Below are 20118 nucleotides of genomic sequence, written 5' to 3' on the forward strand. Positions count from 1 at the left end.
AATAAGTGAGTTCATGTGATATTTATCTTTCTCTGACTGGCTTATTTAACTTAGCATAATGCTCTCCATGTCCATCCATGCTGTTGTGAATCATAAGAGTTCTCACTTTGTTACAGCAGCATAGTATTCCATTGTGTAGATGTGCCACAGTTTTTTAATCCAGTCATCTGCTGATGGGCACTTAGGCTGTTTCCAAACCTTAGCTATTAAAAATTGTGCTGCTATGAACATAGCGGTGCATATGTCCTTTCTCATGGATATTTCTGATTTCTTGGGATATATTCATAGAAGTGCGATTACTGGGTTAAATGGAAGTTTCATTTTTTAATTTTTTGAGGAAATCTGTACTGTTTTCCAGAGTGGCTGCACCAGTCTGCATTCCCACCAGCAATGCAAAAGGGTTCCTTTTTCTCCACATCCTCGTCAGCACTTGTCATTTGTCAATTTGTTGATGATAGCCAATCTGACAGGTGTAAAATGGTACCTCATTGTCATTTTGATTTGCATCTCTAGGATGATTAGTGACATTGAACACGTTTTTATATGTCTCTTCACCTTCTATATGTCCTCTTTCAAAAAGTGTCTATTTAGGTCCTTTGCCCATTTTTTGATTGGATTGTTTATCTTCCTTTTGTTAAGTTGTATGAGTTCTCTGTAAATTTTGGAGATTAAACCCTTATCTGAGATAGCATTGGTAAATATGTTGTCCCATGCAGTGGGCTTTCTTGTTGTTTTGTTGATGGTTTCTTTTGCTGTGAAGAAGCTTTTATTTTGATGTAGTCCCATTTGTTTATTTTCTCCTTAGTTTCCATTGCCCTAGGAGCTGTATTGGTAAAGATATTGCTACGACATTTGTCTGATATTTTGCTGCCTATGGATTCTTCTAAGATTAAATGGTTTCCCTTCTTACATTTAATTCTTTTATCCATTTTGAATTTATTTTTGTGTATGGTGTAAGTTGGTGGTCTACTTTCATTTTTTTTGGCATGTACCTGTCCAATTTTTCCAACACCATTTATTGAAGAGACTATCTTGACTGTATTTATGCTCTTGCCTCCTTTGTCAAATATCAATTGAGTGTACTGGTTTGGGGTGATTGCCTGATTCTCTATCCTCTTCAATTGGTCCATGTGTCTGTTCTCGCACCAGTAACCATGCTGTTTTGAGAACAGTGGCTTTGTAGTATAACTGGGTGTCTGTTATTGTGATCCCTCCGACTTTGATTTTTTTTCTCTCAAGATTTCTGTCCTTATTCAGGGTCATTTTTTATGATATATATACTTTTGGAGTGTCTGTTCTAGGCATTGTTATTTTAATAGGGATTGCATTAAATCTATAGATTGTTCTGGGTGGTATGAACATTTTGATGATGATGATTCTACTAATCCATGAACATGGTATATCCTCCCACTTGTTTATGTCTTCCTCTATCTCTTTTTTTCAATGTCCTGTAGTTTTCAGAGTACAGGACTTTTATATCCTTAGTCAACTTTATTCCTAGGTATCTTAATTTTTCTGGTGCAATGGTGAATGGGATTATTTTTTGGTTTCCCTTTCTGTGAGTTCATTTTTGGTGTATAAAAAGGCCATAGATTTCTGGTGTTAATTTTGTATCCTGTTACCTTGCCAAATTCATTTATTAAATCAATTAGTTTTTTTGGTGGAGACTTTAGGGTTTTCTATGTACAATATCCTGTCATCTGCGAATAATGACTGTTTTATTTCTTTTCCAATTCGGATACATTTTATTTCTTGTCTGATCCCTATGGCTAGCACTTCCAGTACTATGTCAAACAGGAGTGGTGAAAGTGGGCATCCCTGGCTTGGTCCTGTTCTTAGGGGAAATGGTTTTAGTTTTTGCCCATTGAGTATGATGTTGGCTGTAGGTTTGTCATATAAGGCTTTTATTATGTTGAGGTATGATCCCTCTATTCCCACTTTGCTGAGAGTTTTTATCAAGAAAGGGTGTTGAATTTTGTCAAATGCTTTTTTTGCATTGATTGATATGATTATGTGATTTTTGTCTCTCAATTTGTTTATGTGATGCATCACATTTATTGATTTTCTCATATTGTACTAGCCTTGTATCCCCGGAATAAATCCCACTTCATCATGGTGTACTAGTATGATCTTTCTAAGGTAATCCTGGATCTAATTTGCTAGAATTTGTTGAGATTTTTAGCCGCCATATTCATCAGGGATATTAGCCTATAATTCTCTTCCTTTGTAGTGTCTTTATCTGGTTTTAGGATTAGCGCAATGGTGGTTTCATAGAAAGAGCTTGGAAGTGTTCCTTCCTCTTGAATTTTTTGGACTTGTCTGAGGAGGATAGGTTTTAGTTCTTTGAATGTTTGGTAAAACTCCCTTATGAAGCCATAGGTCCAGACCTTTGGTTTGCTGGAAGTTTTTGATCACTGCTTCAATTTCCTCCATAGTTATTGGCTTATTCAGATTTTTTTATTTTTCCTGATTTAGTTTTGGAAGATTGCATTTTTTGTGTAAATATGTTCATTTTGTCTAGGTTGTCCAGTTTGTTGGACTAGAGTTTTTCATAGCATTATTTCACAATCCATTGTGTTTCTGTGGGGTCAGTTGTTACTTCCCCTCTTTCATATCTGATTTTGTTTGTTTGGGTCCTCTCTCTTTACTTCTTGGTGATTCTGACTAGAGGTTCATCAATCTTGTTTATTCTTTCAAAGAACCAGCTCTTGGTTTTATTGACCTTTTGTACTGTTTTTTTTGGTCTCAATGTCATTTATTTCCACTCTGATCTTTATTATTTCCTTCCTTCTGCTTACTCTGGACTTTTCTTTCTAATTCTTTCAATTATAGGGTTAGATAGCTTATTTACAGTTTTTCTGTTGTTTGTTTGTTTTTTTAGGTAAGTCTGTAGTGCTATGAACTTATCTCTCAGGACTGCTTTCACTGTGTCCCATAGATTTTGCATTGTTATGTTTTCATTGTCATTTTTTTTCCAGGCTGTTTTTATTTCTTCTTTAACTCTTCAGTAACCCAATCATTGTTTAATAGCATGCTATTTAGCTTCCAAGTATTTGATTTTTTAATTGTTTTTATTGTAGTTGTTTTCTAATTTTATACCATTTCAGTCTTCGTGAATTTGAAGAAACTTTGCCTGTGTCCCAATATGTGGTCTATCTTTGAAAATGTCTTGTGAGCAATTGAGAAGAATGTCTATTTTGTAGCTTTGGAGTGAAATATTCTGAAGATGTCAATTAGTTCCATCTGACCTAGTGAGTCATTTAGGATTGCTGTTTCTTTGTTGATTTTTTGCCTAGAAGATTTATCCAGTGATGTCAATGGGGTATTATAGAGCCTTATTATGATTGTATTGCTGTCTATCTCTCCCTTGATATCTTCCAGAAGTTTTTTTGTTTGTTTGTTTGTTTTTTGTTTTGTTTTATGTATTTGGTTGCTCCTGTGTTGGGTGCATATATGTTTACCAGAGTTATATCCTGTTGTATCAATCCCTTTAGTATTATGAAGTGGCCTTACTTATCTCTAGTTATGGCCTTCACTTTGAGGCCTATTTTGTCAGATATAAGTATTGCTCTCACAGTTTTTTATTAATTTCCAGCCTTTCACTTTTTGTCTGTGTGAGTCCTGTGTTCTGAGGTGGGTCTCTTGTAGACAGCAGATATATGGATCATGGTTTCTTATCAATTCAGCCACCCAATGTCTTTTGATTGGAGCATTTAATCCATTTATGTTTAAGGTTATTATTGATAAGTACTTGTTTGTAGCATTTTTATTCTTTATGTCTGTGTTCTTTTTTCCCTTTCTATTTCTTCTTTTTACCACAATCCCTTTAGCATTTCTTGCATCACTGGCTTGGTAGTTTTACACTCCCTTAGTCTGTTTTTGTCTGCGAAGCTCCTGATTTCCCCTTCAATTTTGAATGATAGCCTTACTGGATAGAGATCCTTGGATTAAGTCCCTTGCTTTGCATCACTTTTTATATCTCATTCTATTCCCTCTGGTCTGATGTGTTTCTGTTGAGAAGTCATTTGATTATCTAATGGGTGATACCTTGTAGGTAACGTTCTGTCTCTCTCTTGAAGCCCTTAAGATTCTCTCTTTGTCATTAATGTTTGTCATTGTAATTGCGATGTGTCTTGGTGTGGCTCTTGTAGGGTTCATCTTGTTTGGGACTCTGTGCTTGTGTGACTTTTTCTTCCCCAAATCCAAGAAGTTTTCTGTCATTATTTCTTCAAATAGATTTTCTAATCCTTTCTCCTCTTCTTGTCCTTCTGGCACACCTATTATATGGATGTTGCTTCATTTCATGTTGTCTCAAAGCTCCCTTAAGCTCTCCTCCTGCTTTCTAATATCTTTTCTCCAATTGCTGTTCTGATTGGGTATTTTTTATAACCCTCTTCTAACTCATTAATTTGGTCCTCTGCTTCTTCTAGTCTAGTGTTGAAACCCTCCATTGTGTTCCTTATTGTAGCTATATCATTCTTCATTTCCTCTTGATTCTTACATATGTTGTTGATTTTCTCATCCAGCTGTTTTAGGAACTGTATGACCCTTACTCTGAATTCTTTCTCTGACATATTGATTGCCTCCACTTTATTTAGTTCCTTTTCTTTCAATTCCTCCTTTACTTTTTTTTTTCTTTGTACCCCATTTTTGGTGTCTATTTATGGCCCTGTGCTTTCTGCTTGGGGTAAGAGGGGTTGAAGCCCTTAGCAGTCCAATGGTTAGGGATTCGCTAGCCCGGGGGCTGGGTCTGCCTTGAGTTTCACACCTTTATTGTCTCTGCTCTGAGTTGTACCCCCTTCTCCCATGGTTCTGATCCCTCAGTTGTCCATTTCTCAGGGTTGGTGAGGGCATGTGCCCAGTTCCTCTGGTGTGTGACTCCCTGTGAGTCCCCAGAGCCCTCTGGCATGCAGTTCACTGTGTGGCTGCAGCACCCAAGGCAGGATGGTGCCCTAGATCCTTCTGGCAGTGCACTTGCAGTGTGGTCCTGTGACCTGTGGCTAGGCACACCAGGTTGCACCAGCAGCTCTGACCTGGGCTGGGGATAGGGTGTGTGCTGGTTGACTGCTCTGTCTGTGCTGGGAGCTGGACACGCACTAGCCAGAAGCTCTGTTTGGGCTGGGTCCAGAGCGCACACTGGGCAATTCTGTCTCTACTGGGGATGCAGTGCCCACCAGGCTGCAGCTGCCTGTGCCAGGGCAGGGCAAATGCCAGACGAGGGCTCTGTCTGGTTCAGGGTGTAGTGCACACTTGGTTGTGGCTCTGTACTGGGACCAGGGATGGAGCGGGGTGGGGGATACCCCTGGCTTACACTCACAGCGTAGGGTCCTGAAGCGCTGGGTTTGGGCTCCAGTGAGGAGGCACAGCTCAGGAAGTTGGTCTGACATGCACTTACTGTAGATGTCTAGGACCCCAGTTGCGGTACTGTGCTGCTCACTGCCGGGGCATGGTAGTGGTTACACACGGGTTATGGCTGGCAAGCGGCTCCCTGCAGAGGTCCCAATGTGATGTCTGAGGTCAGTCTGGATATTGGTGTGGTAGCACTCCTGGCCTCTGTTGCTCCCCTCTACAAGATGGCATGGGTTCCAAGCCAAAGTCAAGCCACCCTGGGAGTGCCTACAGTGGCAGTGGGGGCTCCCTGTCTAGGAGAGTCCTATCTGCCAGTCCCCAGGACTCCTGTGAGATCTAACTGCCCCTTACTCACACACACACCACACATGTCCACACATGCCCCTTTCACTCTTTTACTCTATCACACTATCTTCCTCCCTGCTGTCCTGTCGGCGGCCATGTACAAATAGATGTCACTCCATATGTCTTAAATGGAACACATTCCCTACCTCTCCTCCTCAGTTGACAGATCTGCTTCTGATCTCTGATTCCTCTCTCTTCCTCTAGCCTCATATCCACTTAAATTTCTGGTTTCATTTCCCTTTAGACACCTCCCCAATTCCCAACATTGCTATTTAAATTCTGTCCTATCAATTTATTTCCAGAATGACTGCAGTGGCCTCGTGGAGTCTCCCAGACCTTTGAGCCATCCTCTTTTCCACTGCATCAGTTTCTAAAATTCAAATAAAAATCAAATCATGGTCTTGCTAAAAATTCTTTTTCACACCTCTGCCAATACCTACACAAAAATATGTCTTCTGACCACATCTGAGTTATCAACATCTTCTTCAACCCTTTCCTATTCTAGCATTTATTTATATTGAACCAGCAACTATTCCTTAAATATACCTTCATGCCTTTGTGCCTTAATTCACATTGTGTCATCAGGTGGTATGCCCTCCCGGCTCTTCATATTCTCACAAGACCCTTCAGATTCCAGTTTATAAGTCCTTTTCTCTTGGAAGCTTTCTCTTACCTCACTAATGAGATTTAACCCCTTCTTCCTCTGGGTTGTCATAACACAAAATTATTTATTATAAATGATATAGATGTTTGCCTCCCAACTTGAAATCAAGAGCTATGGTATAAATTGTCTTTGTATCTTTGAGAACCAATATATGACTGAAATACAATAGACATTTAGGAAATATTTCTTTAATAACATGAGGCATTAACAGTAAAGAGTTTATAAAAGTAGTTGGGGTAGGCTGCTGCCCCCATATAGACAGTGGGTCAAAATAATGGTTCAAGGTTTTGAAGAATATCTTTGGAGATACTCAACTGCTGAGGGTGAGCATTAAGAGGAGTTGATGAGTTCATGAAAAGAGAATGGAAGGAGGATTGAGTTTTATGTTCAGTAAAAAATTCTAAAAACACAAGTCATGAATCATTAGCCCTCTTGACTTTCTTGGTGCATTTTATTTTCAATCATTTCGTTGGAACCCCAGAGCAGAAAAAATCCTCCATAAAATGTATAAGGCTGAAATATCTATACTAAAGGAAAAGACTGAGCTAAAAATTAATATTTAACAATCTGCCTTTGATAGTGTTTGAAAAAGTTAAAGAGTTGACAAATTGAATGAGTTAGCTGATTAAAATTATCTTTGTTTCTCCAACTTTGATTCTTGTGCTATCTGCATATGTTGTATAAAATATTTTTATGTAAAAAAAGTAGTGTTTGAGTGTTTTAAATACAAAGGCTTCAGGATTTTCAGAGTCATATACAAGTACATTTAAGCCTGGAGAATTTGGGATGGTGCTTCAATCATGGTAGAAGTTCATTAACTACGGCACCCAGCTTTTTCCTCTGTAAATGTTCACCCTTGCATCTCCAGCACCCAGCATTGCTAGTCCATGGTGGGTTGTCAATGCATATTGAATGAGTGAATGGTTGTTGCCAGGAGCATTTCTACCTTGAACTGTAAGCTTCTGGAAGGCAAGAAAGTCCATAATCTCATGCTTGAATTGATAGAAATAAAGCTCAGTTATGTTTGCCATGGCTTCTACAGAGAAAGATTCTAAATAGAGGGTGTCATTCCATGAGAAAAAGTTGGCCATCTATCTAAGTGGGAATAAAAACTCTAAAACAAACAAACAAAAAACCCAAAGTTGTTCTATGTGATCCAAAAAGTGGTCAAAATTCTGAAATCTGTATGTTTTAAGGAGGACTGCAGCAATGAAAATTCAAGATAGTTAAGTGTGGTTTTCTTATACTTTTAATATTAAGAACAGAGTATAAAGCAAACTAAACTTTATCTGTTCTTATTTAAATCAAATTAGTGCATATTACACTCTTACTTTAGAGATATTGAATTATAAATTGCTTGTACAAATAAAATAATTTGTTTAAAAGAATTTCACTTTTAAATTACACATTTTATGAGACATCTATGAAAAGAAAAAGAAAACACATAAAAAACAAAGAAAAAAAAACACATAAATAAAGATTCAGCCCATATTAAACACTTTATGATGTTCTTATATATTCTTGTTTCTCTTAAGAAGCAACTAAAACAACTTTCCCCTTTCTTAGTGATACCACATTCAATGTCTGGGGGCTTATTATTCTTGTGTGTTATTAGGCTTCTGGCTTTTCTTTCTTTCTTCTTTTTTTCTTGTGCTAATTGCCTACTTTACACTCTCTCTCCTATGGAGACTAATAATAATTCAACAGGTATGTGAATTATGTAATCTATCAATTATTTAGAGGGTTGACTTGTATGTTACTTGAGAGTAGAGGCTGTATCTTTCATCTCTGCATTGTTAGCATCTAACACTAGCAAGCCTGTGCTTGATATTTCTGAATGTGGAAATGAACTCCTTACATTAATAAATCACCTTTATCCCTGACTGGTGTGGCTCATTTTGCTGGGCATCTTACTGGGCAACGAAAAGCAGCTGGTTGGATTCCTGGTTTTGGGCTTGATCCTCAGTAGGGGGTGTGAGGAGGCAGCAGATCAATGTATTGCTCTCACATTGATGTTTCTCTCTCTCTCCCTTCCTCTCTCTCTAAAAAATCAACCAAAATAATAATAATAAAATAAAAAAGGTGAAAACTTAAAAAATATCCTTAAACAAAATAATAAAATAAAATAAAACACCTCTAACTGCTTTTAGTCCCAAGAAGAGGAATAGATATGGGACAAAGATAAAATTTATAGAAGATTCACATTCTTATTCTAATATTGACTTACAAAGGTAACTTTCTGTCAACCATTGACATAAATCATGAAGTTGGGGTGAATCATTTTACTTCCTGAAATGCTGATGTCCAGGACTAATACTTAGGCTTCCGTTGCAAAGTGTTATGATGCTATAAATTGCAATCTTAAACCAGGTACTGTATTACTTATTTCCTGAGGATCAAAACTTTAATAAGCAGAGGTGAAGAAAAGCTATTAAACATTGCCAGCCTGCTGTGTCTGGAACACTGGAAGCCCCAGGTCCCAGCCCTGAGCTGCCATTACCAACTCTGTAACTCTGGACCAACCAGTTTCCCCAGCCCTGCCTCTGTTTCCTCCTTATTATACAATAAATAATAAATAATTGTGTCATGTTGTTTGTTGTTGGGAGATCATTGGGAGAATCAAAAAAGATCAAAGATAACAATGCATACAAACTATGATGTTTCATTGGTAACAATATTATCATGAACAGTAGCATGGCATGAAAATTGAAGCAAATTTTAACTTTATACTATCCTCTAATCTTAGTATAATGTAGAAAGATGATACTAGAAGTAGAAATTGAAAAACAGAAGTAGAAATTATTTTAAACTTTAAGTTAATAGATTAGGAGGAAAACCAAAGATTTGTTGTTGTTAAAAAGTCAGGTTCCATAGTGGTGATTAAGGTTTGGGGCAACATCAATGATTAAAATGTAACTGGTATAAAAGTAAAATTATTCACATTCCAGTGTTTATGACTTATGAAAAACACTGAACAGTCTATTTTTTAAAATGTTGATGCAATCAAAATAGAGATAGGTCACTGCTCCTTTCCACTTGTTATAAGAGCCATACCTTAGTGCAGATAGGAGTCCTAGACTAGCTCAGTGGAGGGCCGAGGCAGGGGCTCCCCCTGGCATCAAGCAGCTACACTGGCCCAGAAAAACATCAATAAGACCGTCAAACCTCAGAGGGAAGGTAGGAGAGGGTGGGGGCAAGGGGGAAAGATCAACCAAAGGATTTATATGCAAGCATATAGGCCTAACCAATGGACACAGACAACAGGGGGGTGAGGGCATGCGTGGGGGGGATAGGGGATAACGTGGGGATAAGAACACTTATGTAATAACTTAACCAATAAAAAAATAAAAAAATAAATGTAAATAACACTGGATTCCTAAACCCTGGGCTTAAGTCCCAAGGAAAGAAAGTGGTCTTGGGGTCCCTGGCATAATCCATGTATTTGTGACTGGAAACTGCTGTTCTATAAACCCTCTCTAAATTAGAGCAAGGTAGTAAGATTTGGTAGCAAGTCAGAATTAAGAGGCAGTCAATACATATTATAAGCAGTTATATAACCAGGAAATGATTGGCTGGCATATCTTTTAGAACAAAATGCAAGTGTAAAAATTTATATGCATAAAAAGACTCACATTAAACAAAACATGAACAGTGCCATTGGATTAATTTTGATCTAGCAGTTAAAGAAACCTTGAATGAAGTGTTACTTTTTCAAGAACACATTGATTTTAGAATGAATTTGGATTTCATTTCTTTATGGAGATGATTACCTGGCATGGCCCTACCACAAATTTCAAGTTAATGTTGATCAAATCAACTAGGTTAGTTAAGTTCAACCCTAGTTGAAAAGATGGTTTTGAGAAAACAATAGAAAACATAAATGCTTGTTTGAAGCAATCGAAGGTAATGTAACCTATCATTTTAAACTTATAAAAGCAATAGTACCAAATGTTGGCGATAACAAATACAAATACATTTAATACATTTGCTTATCTGCTTTTTTGAGTTTCTGAAATTACTTTGGTAAATGATACATTCATCTATATTTATAAGATTATAATTAAATGTATCATATTTATGAGATTTATATAATCTTAGAGATGCTGAACAGTGACCAGTTAATTTCAAAGTGAAATAATTTTCTGTATTCATTTTTAATGAATTCATTTTTAATCTTTTAAAGATTAGATTCATGATTCTTTTTATTTTAACTCAAATTTTAGATATTTTTTTTAAGTAAAACAGGCTCTCTACTATTCACAAAGTAAAACTTGAGTTGTAAAAAATCTGTCTCCAAGTTTTCCTCCTGTATTTCCTTATTCAATATTGGCTGCCACAGATAGACTGAAAGTGCAGGGTCACTTTTCTTGCATCTGTGGTGGCAACCTTAGCAACAGACAGTAGGTATTTCAGGTCTCAGGATTCCATTCTCTGACATGTGCACAGTAATCTGAGCATCCTCCTACCTTCCTTGACTTATGGGGACAAAATGAAAAAGAGAAAAGAGACTTCCACCCAAACCTAGGAACTGCATATAGCTCTTAAAAACAAAACCTGTTCAAAACAATGATAAAAATTAATAGCTATACTGAGTTTCTTGAAATATTTATATTGTAAAAGCAATAAGAATTTGGCTTAAACACTCATTAGTAGATGTTTCACCCTAACTATACCTGATATTTTAAAATTCATGGTATATTCTAAGACAAAAAGGAAAATAAAGGTTCCATAAAATTTGTCAATGTCAGAGTTAGTTTGGATTAGGAACTAATTCTGCTTTTTACTATTGATATTTTTTAGTAGTATTGATAATGTGTCAGTTAATGTGGAGCTTCTTGCTCCTTCACATACTTTTGTGATTGTACTAAATAGCCAAGATCTTAGGGGCAACAGGCTGACTGGACCCATGATCTTTTTCTCTCTTATTGCCCCATGGGAGTTCATCCTACAGTTTAGGTTTGCTCAGAGAAAATGAGGAATATTCTTTGATCAAGGCTAAATATCCTCCAAAGAGCACAGTTTTAACCTGTCAGTTGGTTAATGAACAAGCTAAGGTCTCCTAGGGGAGTTTTACATGTAGCAATTCCAGCATTATTGTCATTTTGTGGTTGTCCACATTTCTGTGTGAGGATGGTGTCTCTCTTGAAGGGAAAGACTTTCCCCAGTATCAGTTTTTCAAGGGAGGGATAATCTTCAGACAGAAATTGTCCCTGCTCTGAAGGTTGGCCATTTGCTCATTGTTATCTTGACCAACACTTCAGATTTATACTTCAAGGTATCTACAGGTCTGAAACCCTTGGGTTGCAAGGGTGACAGATGAGCATTGCCACTCAGAAGCAAACAGGGAGGTAGAAAAGAAAGTCATGTCTGTCATGCCAATAAATGAAGATAAGCAAGCTCTATTTTCACCCCAGATTACTCAGAGTCAAATCACTTCCTCTACTTCCCTTATGTATCTATAACACAGTAGGCATCAGCATCACCTGGAGGGCTTGGAAAACCCAGGTTGCTGGGCTCCAACTCCAAAGTTTTTGATTCAGTGGATCTGGGAAGGGGCTTAAGACTTGCTTTTTCAACAAGTCAGGTGATGATGATACTACTGGTCCAGGGAATCACACTTTGGGAACCACTTCCTTAACAACTGTTTCTCTAACTAAAGGCTTATAGATTATATGATTTGAATAATCTGGAATATTTGCTAAAAGGGGGCAGGGATCAGGATGATAAACTTTACCAAGTTACCAAGTGACATTCATGCTCTAAACATTGAGTCTCACTACCTTAACCTTTAGCAAAGTCTCATTTCAGTGTTCATCCAATCTTGGTGAGCTCTGTCATACTAAGGGAGGAATTCTCAGCCCACTCTTAAACTAGGAGGGTTAAACAAGCTGCATCTCAAGTGCCAGTCATGTTTTGAGACTTATTCCCTGGCTGATTACAACGTAGATCATGCTATGTGAAGGGAACAGTGGTAGAACATTGTTGCTACTCTTCGAGTGTCGAAGAACAGCAAGGTCTTTGGAGAATATCTAAGGAATCAGTAAAGCCCTAAGAAGAAGGTGACTCCTAGAGAACCAAGTTGGGCTTGGTGCTCTAACTATCCAGCTTACTGAGAGTTCCTGCTTCCAAGACTTACTTTGGAGATTTCAGTTTTACTTACTATTAGGAAAAACAGATTATAGCGCCTCCATTTTTAAATATGGAGGTTATAACTTACATAGTAGTACAACAGCTGGTGAGTGGTGCCAGAGGCAGGCCTTGTAGCCCCAGCCTAGAGAACTATTCACATCCCTCTGGGCCCATGCTATTGAGTACAAGAAAGCCTCTGAATAGGCCCTAACGGCCTTTGTTCCTAAGAACTTCACCGTCTTTATGAAATCAGGTGACAATCACTTTCATATATGTATCATTTAATAATTCCCTTCCACAGTTTATATCTTTAATAAATAATTAATAATGAAATAGATCTTACACCTGAGTTTTAAAAAAAGGTCACAAAGACAGAAACAAAAACAACCTAACTTACTCATATCAGTTTTAAGACCAAGGAAAGAAAAGGCAGCACTGACAAAGTCATCTTATGAGTACACTTCTTGCTCCAATACCAGTACTAGAACCCAGGAGACAGGACACAGGCCAAGTTACAGCAGCTATCACTGCACCAGGCTCTCATTCCCACTGCCATTAGCTCCACAGCCTCACTGGGGGCCAATGGTAAACTAAAATTTAGCAAATACAAATTGGAAACTCTTCATAAGCTAGTCCCAAGTGGAATAAATGCTTTAACAGAGACTTATAGAGTTAGTGGCCTTTAGCCTGAAAAAATAATTTTTGTGATAGAAATTATGCAAGTCAGTAGTACACTTCTATTTGTGGGCAAATCTGGGTTTTCTGATTTCACCTAAGTTAGTGTTCCCAAGATAAATGTTTTGTCTTACAGCCAACATGTTAGACCCAGTAAAATCTGCTCTACCACTCTGACATGTTCTAAAATTATAAACTGGAATTTACACTATCTTAAACCCTCACACTCTGGACTTCACACACCCTCTGCTTGTTATGGGTCATAAACAAGGCACTTTCTTCAAAGTCTCCTTTGTTGCTTTACCTGAGCTGGTTGATGCTGGCGACTTGCTGCGCCTGGAAGGTCCTGGGCTCTTGTTGGTGCTCCTGCGGGATGACGAAGCTATTTTGGTGTAAGAAGTGGACTTCACAACTCGACATTCTGGGGAAAGAACAACCACATATCATTATAGGATCATGGCAAACACCATTTAAAATGCACAACAAACTGGAAATATAAATATATGACCATCCTCAGTCACACCTATTTCTTGTCAGCCCAATGCTCATCTATAGCAAATAAATCAAGAAAAAAAGAAGAAAAGGCACAGTGGGTGTCTTCCACATCAAAATAAACAATACCCTGGCCAAGCTGGGAAGAGCTCAGTTGGTTAGAATCAGGGTTGGATCTCTTGTCAGGGCACATACAAGAAGCAACCAAAATGAATAAATAAGTGGAACAACAAATCAATGTCTCTCTTTCTCTTTCTCTCTCTCCCTCTCCCTCTTTCTCTCTCTCTCTTTTTCTCTCTCATTCATGTACTGGTGGGGTCCCTCAGCCTGGTCTGTGGGGATCGGGCCGAAATCAACTCTCCAACTTCCCCAGAGCGGTCCCGGATTGCTAGAGGGCGCAGGCCAGGCCAAGGGACCTCGCCAGTGCAGAATCCATGCACCAGGTCTCTAGTATGCATATAAGATCTTTGATTAATTTCTTCACACCCTCCTCCAACCCCTTTCCCTCTGAGATTCATCGGTCTGTTGCATGTTTCCATGTCTGTGGTTTCCCCACCTGCATTGAGTGTCTGCCCCCTGGTGGTCAGTGTGTGGCCAGTCAGTCGGTCAGCTGGTCAGCCGATTGGCCTGTCGCTTAGGCTTTTATATATACAGGTAATCTCCCTTCCTCTTTTCTATAAGATTAATCAATAAAAGTTTTTATAAAGTAAGTAATTCCCCAATTCTAGTAGTTAACCTTCTTTGCAATAATATTTTGGATACATTGAGAGTAATAGGCTGGTAAAGAAGTGATTTTGTTGGGTTTCTCTTCACGCATCTTTGAGTTATTTATGTATATGTCTCTCTTTTGGGTTAAAGTATAATTTCTTCAAAGAAAAATGATAGACAAAGGTCAACCTCTTAAACCTAGATAGGAAGTGATGGATTATTTCACCATTAGAAAAGATTCCACCTATGCCAAGTTTACTTTCTTGTGAATTCTTGCAGGAATGGCTGTGGATCTTCACCATGTGTGGGAAATGACAGAATTTTCTCAGAAGAGGTAAAATCAGAGAAGAGGTGACTTTACCCTGTTTATAAGAGCACCATATGAGTCTCTGCAACCACAAGATGGTGTCTGCAAAATGGCTTTTGGCCTGAGGCTGAGAAACAACTTTGGTTTTATTAGATTTAAATCCTTGGTGTTTGTGTTCATTAAGTCCAACACTAAACATTTTAATTAGTAAAGAGCTTTTTATTTCCCTCTTAGTAAATGTGACCAATTATGATGTTCAAATTCACATATCTTATTCTTGAGGAACCATTTTTAATAAATAAAAATATCTGTATTCTTGTAATGATAATCAATGTTCACTGTGGATAGAAAATATAAAGAATATTTAAAAACCCACCCATTGAGTGATACTTTTTATTTGGAGAGTGGTATACAAATCTAGCATTTTTTTCTACTCATTTATATAGTGGGATTATTCTGCACATACCCATCTGTTACTAGCCCTTTTCACACCACAATATATTGTGAGCACTTTCACTTTTCCTTGTAATGGTTACAGTGCATTTCACTGCATGGATGTACCATAATTTGCTTAGCTAACTTCCTCATGTTGGACATTTAACTCACATTCAATATTTTACTATTATTAATAACATCTTTGTAAAATGAATGTGCTGTTATATGATTATTTCCTTAGGATAGATTTAGTCCTTCGTATTTGAAATTTAATTTATAATAACTAGAAACCATGAGGTACATCATAGTTGCTCAAAATATTTTCTGAATAAATTATTAAGTGGGATTGGTAGATCTAAAGACAAGTGCTTTTAAAAGCTTTTGACAAATTGCCCTCCAAGCAGGCTGACCCAAACTGTACTTTCATTAAAATATAAGAATGGTCATTTGTCTGACCCTTCACTTATCTTTTTAAAAACTCTGCTAATTTCAAAACAAATATTGAATTTAGTTGCTTTATACATGAATTGGTTTGATTGCCAATAAAGTTGTATATCTCCCCCAAATGCTTATTCTTCTTTTGGCCATTTGCAATTGGGATGGTCTTTTTCTTATTGGTTTGTAAGGATGCATTCTACATACCTTTGTCTATCACACCATAAATATTTATCTTTATAGGCAGTTGCTGAAATATGGTAACTTTTTAAATGTAGTTTTTTATATAGTTTATGCATTTCTTTGTTTTCAATTTATCTTTATTGTTGAAAGTATTTCAGATATCCCTTTTTGTTTCCCATTGATCCCCTCCACCTCACCACCTTCCCTAAACCCCAGGCCTTCACCACCCTATTGTCTGTGTCCATGGGTTATTCATATATGCATATAAGCTCTTTGGTTTTCTTTTAAAGTACAGTAGTTTAAAATTATAGTCTAATCTATTAACTTTTGCATTATGCATTTTAAACCATTTTATACTTTAGTAACAAAGGATTCATAATAATTCCAGATCTAATTCTGATGCCTGACTTTAACTGAAAATTATCTTCCCTATCTATGCAATTCCAATTTTCTAAGCTCAAAACATGTTCTTTCCCTTTTATATTCTGGATGGTTTTATATAAACACTAGAGGCCCAGTGCACAAAATTTTGTGCACTCAGGGGGGCGGGGGGAGTCCCTCAGTGCAGCCTGTGCCCTCTCGCAGTCTGGGACCCCTCGGGGGATGTCCACCTGCTGGCTTAGGCCCACTCCCCTGGAGATTGGGCCTAAGCTGGCAGTCAGACATTCCTCTGGCAGCCTGGGAGCCCTCGAGGGATGTCCACTTGCCAGTGGGGAGCAGGCCTAAGCTGCAGTCAGGCATCCTTAGCACTGCTGAGGAGGTGGGAGAGGCTCCTGCCACCACCGCTGTGCTGGCAGCCATCAGCCTGGCTTCTGGCTGAGCAGAGCTCCCACTTTGGGAGTGCACTGACCACCAGGGGGCAGCTCCTGCATTGAGCGTCTGCCCTCTGGTGGTCAGTGTGTGTCATAGTGACCAGTCATTCCCAGTTGCTCTGCTGTTAGGGTCAATATGCATATTACCTTTTTATTATATAGGATAGAGGCCTGGTACATGGGTGGGGGCTGGCTGGTTTGCCCTGAAGGGTGTCCCAGATCAGGGTGGGGGTCCCACTGTGGTGCCTGGCCAGCCTGGGTGAGGGGCTGAGGGCTGTTTTCAGGCTGGCCACATCCCCTTCAGGGTGGGGGTCCCCACTGGGGTACCTGGCCAGCCTGTGTGAGGGTCTGATGGCTGTTTGCAGGCTGACGAAGCCCCTTCAGGGTTGGGGAGTCCTTTTAGGGTGCCTGGCCAGCCTGGGTGAGGGGCTGATGGCTGTTTTCAGGCTGGCCATGCCCCCTGGTGACCAAAGCTCCTAGCCTCTCCATTTTTTCTTTTTTTGGGGGTAGGGGGATTTATTTATATTCTATAATTGAAACTTTGTAGCCTTGAACAGAGCCCAGGGCCAGCTAGGGCAGGTGGGAAGCTTGGTTTCCTCTATCACCAGGGGAAACCCAAGCCTCCTGCTTGCTACAGCTCCATGGCCACCGCCATCTTAGTTGGGTTAATTTGCATACTCACTCCTGATTGGCTGGTGGGTGTGGCTTGTAGGCATGGCTTGAGCATAGCAGAGGGATGGTTGATGTGCATGTTTCTCTTTTATTATATAAGATATTTGCCTATTTCCTCAAACCAACAAAGTAGTTCAAAGCATTTAGTAAAGAAGGAATATATGTGTACATGAAATATAAAAGTTGCAGGACTATAAATAGGAGAATGTTTCTTGAACAACCTTGTAAATTGAACTCTTAGGGGCAAAAAGAAGAGAACAGATTTAAAAAGAAGGAAGAGGAGAAGGAGAAGGAGAGGGAGGAAAGGGAGAAGAAAAAGGAGAGGGAAGAGGAGGATAAAATTCTGCCTTAAGTTATAACATTTGTGGCTTTATAGCCAAAAGCAGAGGGGAAAATGAATCAGGGCATTACTGAGCATGCCCAGACCTCCACAATAGTTTCTTAGGGCCGATGTTGGCTGTTTTGGCCTGCCCATGTGCCTCTGCAAGAGATTTAAATTGCTTTAAAAAAGAAAAAGGAAAAAAAAAATCTACACAAATGGACATAGCAAAAATTAAAAGGTAGAGATAAGCAAGAAATATTACACCAGAAGAAAAGATCAAAACCACATGGACCACTCACAGGAGGTGATAGTGCCCAAAGGTGTGTCTGCAGAGGTTTTAATTCACAAAACATGTGAAGAGGGCATCCAATTAACTCAGGGGTTTGTCCACACAACACATTCTGAAGTTGTCCTAGCCTTTGGAGATTGGCCTAGGCCTAGCCTTTTGAAGGGCATTAGCAACCATATAGTATTGCTGTAATGTTTCTGGTCCATTGGCGTGCTTCCAATTAAATTTGTACCAAGTGCCCACTATGTGGCAAGCACTGAGCACTGCAGACACATGAAGAACAGACAAAGTTTTGTAACTGAAAACACTTACCACCTGGTAGTGGAGCATGGAGTCTTTTAACCACTAAGGGCTCTCTTTTGCTTTTTATTTCATAGACTCCACATTTGAAAATGTTGGTTTGTGAAACAAATTCCTTTAACTGATAATATGTTCTCTTATTATAAATCAAATTTAGGATTCTAATGAGGGCAGAATGACCAAGACTTTTTTCCACAGGTCATGAATGTTTAGTCACATAAATTTAAAATAGTGATTTTAAAATCTCAGAATCTAGTTAGCAAGAATGCATAGTTAAAATAGAAAGTTATCAGATGGTGTACATTGGTAATAACACCCATCTATGAGCTACAACATGAATTTAAAAGTTAATTTTAGCCTGGCTGGATAGTTCAGTTGATTAGAGCATCATCCCATGTGCCAAGGTTGTGGGTTTGATCCTCAGTCAGGGCATATACAGGAATGTCACATGCCACAGGTGCTGAAATTGTTATTTATGGCTCCAGCTACCAACCAGGGCTCTGGATTAGCATAATAGAACCAATCTTGCCAAACGAAGTTTAAATTTTTCCAGCTACCAGAAAGAAACTAGGTATTTTGGTTATTTAGTCAGTCTTAGAGCAAATGTAAGCATTTCATTTGATTTTTGAAGAACTGAAAAAAACTTGTGGGCTCAAGCCATTCTTTTATAGCTTCTCTTGCTACTCTTGAATTTAGTTCTCAAGGTATTATTAATCTATGAAAATTACTCATTTACCGGTCTGCTTTCTCAATTCATGCTCCAATGGCATATTAAAAAGACAAAACAAACATATAATAGCTGCTCAATAAATATTGGCATGAATTACTATTGATCCTGTAACTATTTGTGTGAACTCTTGCTATTCACTGAACTAATCCAAAGTCTCATTTTACTGATGAGGAAACTAAGTTTCATAAAGAACAAATAACTGGCATCAGACCCTAGGTCTCTTGGATTGGTGACTCTCTTACCCTCCCAGTATCTGATATTGTGGCATAAGCAAGCTGTTCCATTGTGACTAAAGTCTGAAAAGTTTCTGTCAATGTCCAATGTCATGGGAAAACAGACAAGTGGGTGAATAGTGAGAAAGATGACAAATAACCAGTTATCTTATCAACATTAAATTAAATTTGTAAAATATTAATGCTACAATTTTATCAAGATGTCTATTGCATCAGAAAAAAAGAAACAATGAACTCTCAAAAGTGAAGTTATAGTAGAGTATAGCTTGAGGGATCATGGAGTCTGAAAGATAATTAAAAATAATACAAATCTTGCCTCACTGGTATGGCTTGGATGGTTTAGCATCATCCTATGCACCTAGAGATCTCTGGTTGGATTCCTGGTTAGCACATATGCCAGGGTTGCACGCTTGACCCCGTTAGGGGGTTTTCAGGAGGCAGCCAATCAATGTTTCTCTCTCATTGATGTTTCTATCTCTCCCTTCCTCTCTCTCTAAGAAAATCAATAAAACATATTTAGCCCAGCTGGCATGGCTCAGTGGTTGAATATTGACCTATGAACCAGGAGGTGATGGTTCAATTCCTGATTAGAGCACATGCCCAGATTGCAGGCTCTATCCCCAATGTGGGGCGTGCAGAAAGCAGCCAATCAATGATTTTCTCTCATCATTGATGTTTCTATCTCTCTCTCACTCTCTCTTCCTCTCTGAAATCAATAAAAATATATTTTAAAAATTACAGATCTTATACCACTTGCCTTCAAGATAAGAGTGAAACTTCATGAGTTAAATTGGGGATTAGAATAATTCTGAAAGGTTGCATAATAGAATCAGAAATAAAACAATTATAGAAACTGTTCCCCCCATCCCCCATCCCCAGGATTAAAATAAAAACAATTGAAGAAAAGTGCAGCACCAAGCCATAAATTAGAAAAGAAAACAAAAGACTCCAATCATCTTTCCCATTAAAGTTTAGATTTTAACTATTTTAATTAATTTAAGTGGGAATGGTATTTTCTAATGCAGTAAAGGATAAATG

The 20118-nt window shown here is 38.3% G+C and overlaps 1 protein-coding gene across 4 annotated transcripts in view; it reads right to left on the minus strand.

The window, feature by feature from the left end:
• DCLK1 (doublecortin like kinase 1) overlaps positions 1–20118 on the minus strand; it is a 553061-nt gene that overhangs the window by 119710 nt on the left and 413233 nt on the right. For all 4 annotated transcript variants that reach the window (XM_036299715.1, XM_036299714.1, XM_036299717.1 and 1 more), the window contains exon 5: positions 13467–13583. In XM_036299715.1, coding sequence (XP_036155608.1) covers positions 13467–13583 — 117 coding nt within the window. The remainder of the gene's footprint in view (positions 1–13466; positions 13584–20118) is intronic.

The sequence above is a fragment of the Myotis myotis genome, unplaced genomic scaffold (assembly GCF_014108235.1).
Source record: "Myotis myotis isolate mMyoMyo1 unplaced genomic scaffold, mMyoMyo1.p scaffold_m19_p_3, whole genome shotgun sequence".
Lineage (NCBI taxonomy): Eukaryota > Metazoa > Chordata > Mammalia > Chiroptera > Vespertilionidae > Myotis > Myotis myotis.